This window comes from Rattus norvegicus, chromosome 1 (assembly GCF_036323735.1).
Source record: "Rattus norvegicus strain BN/NHsdMcwi chromosome 1, GRCr8, whole genome shotgun sequence".
NCBI lineage: Eukaryota > Metazoa > Chordata > Mammalia > Rodentia > Muridae > Rattus > Rattus norvegicus.
Window position 1 is genome coordinate 250,953,065 of NC_086019.1, and position 8,548 is coordinate 250,961,612.

The 8,548-nt window shown below is 53.5% G+C and overlaps 1 protein-coding gene across 1 annotated transcript; it reads right to left on the reverse strand.

Annotated features, from left to right (window-relative positions):
- Positions 1-2,985: 2,985 nt before the first annotated feature.
- Sfrp5 (secreted frizzled-related protein 5) lies at positions 2,986-7,448 on the reverse strand. The gene is made up of 3 exons (NM_001107591.1): positions 6,688-7,448; positions 4,890-4,967; positions 2,986-4,135 (listed from the first exon to the last, which is right to left on the reverse strand). Exons 1-3 carry the CDS (start codon positions 7,205-7,207, stop codon positions 3,789-3,791), a joined length of 945 nt encoding a protein of 314 aa, NP_001101061.1. The 5' UTR covers positions 7,208-7,448; the 3' UTR covers positions 2,986-3,788.
- Between the last annotated feature and the right edge of the window lie 1,100 nt (positions 7,449-8,548).

Here is an 8,548-nt window from a genome sequence, read left to right on the forward strand (position 1 = left end):
GTGTGTATGCCCAAGGATTACTTTGAAATAGTTTATGACTAGAGGTTTGACTTATATACCTATAAGATTTTACATATCTCTGCCTGGAACCTTTCTTGGTGAAAGTTTGTAAGTGGGGATTACTAAGAATTTGAGGACGAATGGGGCACTGTCATGTATGACCCACCAAGAACCTCAGCCCTGAGCTGTAGTTGTTCTCACTAAACTGCGCTGCCTCTGGCTGGGCGTGGTGGCGCACACCTTTAATCACAGCACTTAGGGGTAGAAGCAGGTGAGTCTCTGAGTTTGTAGCCAGTCTGGTTTACATAGTGGAGTTATAGGCCAGCTAAGGCTACTCTGTGAGATCCTTTCTCAAAATGGCAGCTGTAAAGCTTACATTAGCATTGGAAAGTGCTTCTGAGTTGTGCCTGATATGGGTTCATGTGCTACCTAAGGGCACAATTCTGAAGCAGCGGACCTCCAAGTGTAGTTTCCATATTTGTGGCTTTTAGGTAAGACATCCCTGCTTTCTTTCCCCTGCCTTCCTGTCAGTCATGTATCTCATTTGATTGAAGAATCAGTCGGGCACTTTGCTGGGTACCTACTATGTGCAGGTACTGTTGGGTTAGTGAAAATACGAATAGCCACCGATGACCACCTAAATAAACTCCGTGCACTATGCTCAGGCACTTGTCACACATTCGACAACACTGCGGCATACCCAGTGTCCCCTGGCTACTAATTCATAGGACTGCAGGGCAGAACTGGACCACACTGCCTCTTCTCACCCCCACCCGGAGTGTGAGGTCCCTAGCTCCCAAGTCACTCCTGTTTTGTATGAGAACATTTTCTATTCAGGTGAAAACTTGATTTCCTGGGCTCTCATGCAAGTAGGGGGTGGTCACGTGACCAGTGGGCTGCCTGCCTGGGGCTTACCTGCTCAGGAGGGATGGAAACTTCTGAGTTACAGCTTTATAGCAAAGTTAGGCTTTGCTGTCTGGAAGGGGGCAGAGGAGTTGGGAAGAGGTACTGTCTTGTGTTTTTTTTTTTTTTCTTTTTCTTTTTCTTTTTTTCGGAGCTGGGGACCGAACCCAGGGCCTTGCGCATGCTAGGCAAGCGCTCTACCACTGAGCTAAATCCCCAACCCCGAGGTACTGTCTTGTAACGACAAGAACTGCAGACGCCTGGAGCCTGGGACATCCCCAACACTGCCTCTAGACCTTTTATGTAGAGAGGTCCCATGTGGCCTGTGATGCAGTTCCACTCCTGTGATCAGAGGGCTGCCTTCACTGGTTTCTTGAGTCCAGGCTCCTGCCAACTGGAGAGGAAATTGGTGTGACCAGCAGGACTGGCTAAAGAAAGACTGGCCTGAGGCCTTGCAGAGCCTCCTTGCTTTGGGAGAATTCCTCTCCATCCCAGAAGAGATGCTGGGCAGGCAGAGAACAGAACCAGTGGAGCATAGGACCAGGTCCCCTTTTAGGGTGGTAGGGAGTGCCTTCTTGGACTCTCCCAGATGGTGGGCTATGGAAACCTTCTCCCACCTCCACTCCCTGCTGCCAGCACCTGCCAGGTGAGCATTGGACTTCAGCCAGCGTTGGCCGGAGTCCTGTGTGCTTGCTTGGTGGAAAAATAATCTCTGTGCCTGGTAGACCAGAGAAGTGCCTGTAAATATTTGGTTAGAGCAGGAGGCTGAGAAACAAGGCACAGATTCAGGGAGCCAGGAGGGCTGGGCAGGGTTTGGACAGGGTGGGTGGCAACCACCTCCTCTGAGTGAGGAGGTACAATTAGGTCTCTGCTGCTTGGGCAGAGGCCACCTGACTGCCCAGAGGTGATTTATGGTCAAGTGGCCAGGCCACCTGTTAGAGAGGCCTCCATGGAGTGTCCCACCTTAGTCTTTGCTAGTGTCCTTGCTGGCCATGCCACCACTTCTGTTTTGCTCAGGTGACAATTTTTCCAGAGCTGGAAGCCAGAGTTTTCCTTACCTGGGTGGCTCCTGTATTTTAGAGAAGCAGCAGGCTTTGACTACTCTGCTGGCCAGGAAAGGTTCTCAGAGTCCCTGCTCTCTGCTCTGTGGATATCTACCCAATCTTTTCACATCTGTTGACGACCTCACCTGGTCTCCATAGTGAACTGCACATGCAGCAGCCTCTCACCTCCAAGCCTTCTCCCGGCCCTGTGCCTGTACCTTAAAGCTGCTGTGTGGACTGCAGCCTTCACTCTCCCTGCTTCAGGTTTCTTGGTCCTAGTGATGGCTCCCAGACCCTCCATGCCACTAGGTGGTAAAACACTGGGTTTCTGGTGCTTGACGGAGGTCCTGTTTTCATTGCATGGGACTGGGGCCCAGTATTTGTTAAAAGCTCTGTAGATGGGCTGGGGTTATGTTTTAAAATGCAGATCCTTGGGTTTGAGGCCCAGTAATATTCTAAAAATAACAAAGCAGTTTTTATTACAGCAAGTTCAAGTGGGGCCCAATTGCCTAAATTCCCAGGCAAGCACTCTGTTTCTGAGTGGCAGACATTCCTAGCCCTCTGAGATCTGTCTCTAACTAGCTTCTGGGCAACATGGCTGCCCAGGAACATGCTTAGAGTGGTGTCAATATAAACCAGCTGTCACCTATATGTCAGGACTAGTGCCCAGGAGTATCTGGAAACCCCAGGGGAGAGATGACATTTCCCCCTGTGACCTGGCCCTTCTTAGACCCTTCTGACCTAGACATGCCCAAATGGGAACAGCGTGTGGCTGGGAGTCTTCTGACTATGGGAAAGCGTTATAAGTTACTTAGTGGGTTGGAAACATGGCACTTCTGTCCATCCTCAGGGACATCTCTGTCTCTTACTCAGTGGTTTAGGGGTGAGAATGTCACCTTGTCTTCTTGGGGAACAGTTTTTCTTAGGCTTTCCAAGGAGGTGGACGGACCAGGTGTTGGCTCAGGATGCTGTCCCTTTCTCAAAGCCACCTGACCCTTCCTACCCTGCAGTCTCTTCAGAGCTACTGGATAAAGAAATTACTGCTCCAAAGCAAACGTTGTTTTATTTAATTAAAAACTTTTGGGGTTGGGGATTTAGCTCAGTGGTAGAGCGCTTGCCTAGCAACCGCAAGGCCCTGGGTTCGGTCCCCAGCTCCGAAAAAAAGAAAAAAAAAAACTTTAAAAAAAAATCAAGGACCAAACCTGTTGTCTAGAACCAGTGGCCGCACAGCAGTAGCAATAATTTATCATTGTTGGGATACAGGGACGGAGGAGGCCCAGCCAGGAAGCAAACCTGTGTAGGTAGCAGTGAATGTAGAAGCTGCTGAGCCTGCACTCCAGTCCCGGCAGGGCTCCAGATGAGGAGTGGGTGTGACTGGAGGACATGGAGGCCTTGGCTCTTGCTCTTTGGAGAACTGTGATGACACACAAAGGGTCATGGGGGAGGAAAGCTGATCTCTTAAGTACGGATCCTGCTTAGCCATGACACCCACAATTCTTTCTGGAAAGCCCCTCCCCAGGCTCTGGGAGGCCCTGTATCCATCCGCCAGAGGCCCTGTATCCGTCCCTCACATTTTCCTCCTCTGCCTGTTTTCTCAGACATTAGGGCTTACCCCAGAAGAGAAAGTCCTTCTCCTGGGAGAAGGGGCCTCCCCGGACAGGCTCCAGGATTCCCTTCAGTCAAGGAGGGTGGCTCCATGCTAGAAGTTAGGCAAGCAGTAGCTGCACGAAGCCATCCTTGCCAGGGGATGGGTCAGCCTGGGAGTGAGGGTGAGGCCAAGTGGGCAGGGACTGAGGGCGAGGCAAGGCACAGCTGGATGGTTGGGGAAAGAAGGAAAGCCCTTCAGTGGGGTTCAGCTGCCCCATAGAAAAAGGGGTAGTAGAGGGAACAGGGGTAGGAGAACATGAATTTGACTGCAAACTTCATCTCCTTATTCTTCTTGTCCCAGCGGTAGACGGCTGTGAGCAGCAGCTGTCCCTCCACTTTGCGGCCCATGACCAGGAAGCTCCCTGTCAGGTTGTCTAACTGCGGGCAGGGGCAGCTGGCCCCGTTCTTCATGTGCAGAACCAGCTTCTTGGTGTCCTTGCGCTTTAAGGGGCCTGCCTTGAGCAGCTTCTTCTTCTTCTGGGCTCCAATCAACTTGCGGTCCCCATTGTCTATCTTGATCTCCTTAATGCGCATCTTGACCACTGTGGAAAGGTTTGCAAAGGATGGTCAGAAGAGGATCACATTTGCTTAGGGCAGCGGGAGCCCTAGACTAGTGGCGACAGAGACCTACAGATAGGAATCCTGGGGAGAGGGCCCTCTGGCGAGCTCCACCCTCCTCCCGCAGCCTCCGCCTCCGACACTCAAGAAGCCAGAAAGGATTTTTGGCCCCCAGGGCAGGGCATTGTCTAACACATCCTCTCCCCCTTCCCTCCCCTGTGCCCCGCCCTCTGCAATATAGCGAAATTTTCTTTCCAAAGACGCTCCCGACATAAAGATTCCTCTGAAGCATGGATTTCGTCACTGCTCCTTCCCCTGTTTTTATAGACAGGGAGGCTAGGACACAAAACAGAACCAACTTTGCAAAGATCGCATGCAGAACTCTGTGGCCCACAGTGAGCTTGGTCCTAACTGGCTTGGTTCAGCCGTCCCCGGATAGAAGAGTCCAAGATGAATCTGTGGGGAAAGCTAGTAATGACCCACACTAGCCAGAGGGACACTGGGTACTCAGTGGAGATGCCAGGGGCAGGGGACATTACTTCTATTGCACACTCCCGTGTCCTGGGAGGGCCCCATCTACCGCTTAGCAAGCTGAGCTTGCTCCCCCTAGAAAAGACAGCCCAGCATCTCCGGGAAAGTAACAAAACACAGTCGAAGTAGCCTTAGTCGGGTGGGGCTGGCTCTGAGCCAGGTTGCTGGGAGGCAGTCAGGGCTTTGGTCCTGTCAGCCCATACTCACCGAAGTCGCTGGAGCACATCTGCTCCATGAGGCCGTCAGCACTGTGCTCGATCTCACACTGGGCACAGATCTTGGTCACTGAAGAGAGAAAGCAGAGTGGGTGGGGTTCCAAACAGCCAGGACAGTACAGGCTCCTCCATTAGCCCCTTCCTCACAAAAAACTGCTCTCAATTCCTAAGGGGAGGATGGCAATGACTGAGTGACGGTGACAATTCAAGAGTTCGATAGTGTAGAGACACTATGTTGAGGTAGGCACTATGTTGAGGTAGGCACTCTTCCGCAGCCATGGCATACATTATGTTCTAAGCTTTTACGTTTTAAGTCCCATCGAGTGTTTGCTACGAAATGGATGCTGCCTTAACCAGGTGTGATGTGGTAGTCTAGTCAGCAGAGCTGAGGGCTCTGGGTGTGACTCCTGCTCTATGACCAGGTTGAATGTGTTTGCAGGGGCCAGGCAGGTGGGAGGCCTGCAGCACAAGCCAGCATTAACCTTCTCGAAGAAAGTCTGAGCAACTCATTAGGTGAAACGTCCTAATGTCATCTGTTGGTCACACACACTTTCTACAACCTATCACCCCCTACCCAAGTCAGACCTTTGGGTTTTCTTGTGTGCCTGCTTCCAGGTGAGCAAGCTCACAGGGAAGAGGAGTCATGGGTAACAAGGTGGGGGTCAGGGGGTCAGACAGGGTTCTGAGCCTAAGATTCCTGAGTTTGTCCTGCTCTTCATGTTTGGGCTCCAAAGAAACTATAAACAGAACCTGCAGGGTTCTGGGAACTGTGGATTTTTGCTTAGCTGACTCTATTTGTCACTCTCAGCCTTCAAGATAGGGACTTTCCCCTCCCAGAACCCCACAGAGAGGGAGAAGGAGAAGGTGTGAGCCTCCTAAGACCCAGCAGTTAAGATTAGCTTTGAGAGGGGTTGGGGTGGTGCGAGGAGGAGCCCAGATGCTTTGGGAGGAGTGGGGGGGGGGCAGGGAGTGGAGATTTGAATGTTCCAGCTGTGGGGGCTCATGGGAGTTCTTGCTGTCCGAGTTAACAGGCAAAGACTGCCTGCTGGGAGCTATGGGTGTGTGTGGGTTGGGGGTGGGGAGGTGTTAGGGGCCCAGGCCAGTTTGGAAGAGGACAGGCATTCTTGGAAAAAGGAGGGGGGGTGTAGCCCCCAGCCTTGGGACAGCTTTGAGGACCTGTACAATGAAAGGGAAGATCAATCAGAAATCAAGTCTAATGGCAGTGATGGCACGACGTGCCAGTGGGAAGCAGGGCTTGGGAGCTCAAGAAGCTGGAAAGGAGGTTCAGGAAAGTTAAGTACCCAAAAGATATCCAGCCTAGGGTTGGGAGGAGGGGAAGTTAGGGTTACAGGCGTAGAAATGAAGGGCCTTCAAGCGCTTTCCTAACTACCCGCCCCTTCTCAAAGTTCCCGAGGTCAGGGAAGGAGTAGTGCTTGTCTGGGTGCCTGTAGTTCAGGTTAAAGACACTGCCTAGCGATCCCAAGCATCCTTGAGATGAGGAAAGGAATATAGCATTTAGACATTTATGGGGACGTCTCCAGGACACCCAGGGATTCAGCAGCTTGGAAAACCGGGCGTGCTGTGAGTTGCACAAGGCACAGGTCAGAGTGAGGACAGAACCAGTGGGAATACCCAGAGTCTCAAGTTTATAAAGGTAGGAAGGAGAAAGGAGACAGTGCCTGGGCACTGGACATATGTCGTGCATATAGGGGTTTGGCACCTATCCTGGAGTGCAGGTGAGGGTTTGGGGAAAGGATCAGTCCGAGGCGCTCTGGGCGCGAAGGCGCTACCTGGAGGCGCGGTGGCAGGCAGGTGCCCAAACTGCACCGCGATGCAGAGGTCGTTGTCCAGAGGAAACTTGTGGCAGTGCAGCATCTCAGGCCAAGGGAAGCCATAGGCCTCCATGAGCGGCGCGCAGCCGGCGCGCACGGCTTCGCACAGCGAGCGGCACGGGTAGATGGGTCGGTCCAGGCAGACAGGAGCGAAGAGCGAGCAGAGGAAGACCTGGGTGTCCGAGTGGCAACGCTTGGCCAGCAGCGGCAGCCAGCTGCTTGCCTGCTGCTTCACCTCCGCCAGGCTTTCGTGCTCCAGGAGGTTCGGCAGCCGCATGCGCTTGTAGCCCACTGTGTGGCAGAGGGGCAGATCGGCGGGGATGTCGAGGCACTGCGGTGGCTTGGAGTAGGAGCGGCCGTGCAGGGGCTCAGTTTGCCAACCATAGTAGTCGTATTCCTGGCCGCGCGCCGGCGCCCCATGCAGCGCCCCGAGCAGCAGCGCCAGCGCGGCGGTCCGCGCACCCCCGGCCACCCGCATGGCTGGATATTGCCGCCCGCCCCGACGGCTCGGTGCTCGGCGCCCCGCTGCCCCGCGTGCGCCCGGGCTGGGATGCTCCCTGCAGCCGTCCGCTGCTCTGGTCGTCCAAGTAGGAGGCAACCTCTGCTCCGCTCCGCTGCCGGAGTGATCCAGGCGCCTCCCACCACGGGGCTCCAGCCCAGGCTTCGCCGTTCCCTAGCCAATCTGCAGCCGCTGGTCCCCCTCAACTCCCACCCCCGCCTGGGGTTGGCAGACCTGGGAGGAACCCTGAGTCTTTCCCACCGGGCTCCGGTCCCTCCTCGCCGCGCGACCCTGACCCGCCAACTATTCCGCTGCCCAGACTTCTCTTTGTACCTTTTCCTGGGGGCTCGACATTTTCTTCATCCTTGCCCTCTTCTCCGTCCTCTTATCTCTCTCCACCACAGTCTCTCCTGTTCCTTTTCTCACTCACTTCACCTGCTTATCTCTGCGCCTCGGCCTTTCCCTGCTCAGCTCTGGTTTCCCTTCCCCAACACCTCCATTGCTCTTCTCAGACACTGGAGTCTCTTGACCATCCACGCCTTCCTGGCCAGGCAAACAGAGCTTCACCCAGAGGTCTTCGAGAATGCCCCGAGGTTCTGCCCAATGCCAGGCACTTAGCAGCCTACTGGGGATAGCAGATGGCTAAGACCCATCCGTGGCAGCCAAGGGGGCGGGGTGAAGGAAATTTGGGCTTCTAGTTAGTGAATCCCTACTAAGTGCCATGCACAATTTGCCACGCTGAACAATCTTATGAACGTCTCTGGGTTTTTTGGATTTTGTTTGTTTTTGTTTTGCTTTTTTTTTTTAAACAGCCCTGGCTGTCGTGGAACAAGATTTGTAGACCAGGATGGACTCAAACTCACAGAGATCCTCCTGCCTCTGCCTCCCAAGTGCTAAGTTTAAAAAGGCATGCACCACCACCCGCAGCCATCAATGCCTCTTTCTAATGAAAGTTCCCATCCAGTAGGAGCTAGCTGTGCTTGGAGACGGTCCTGGGCACACCTCATAAACTACCTCATGGAATTTTCTCAGTGATGCTGTAAGGAGGGTAGAACTATTACTACCACTACTCTACAGATAAAGATACGGAGGCTGAGGTCAGCCGAGGACTAGACGGTCATTGGATCTAGGCAGTGTGGTTCCAGAGTCAGAGACAGACAAATCAAAGTCGTGGATTCTGAGGGGTCCGAGTAGGGGAGTAAAGTGTCCTGGGGTCACCTAGCTCATGTGCTAAGGAAGGCAGGATCTGATTCAGGCTGTAGGCTCCCAAGAGCACAGTCATTATTCTTGGTTAAAATAGATTCCAGCCTGGGACAGGAA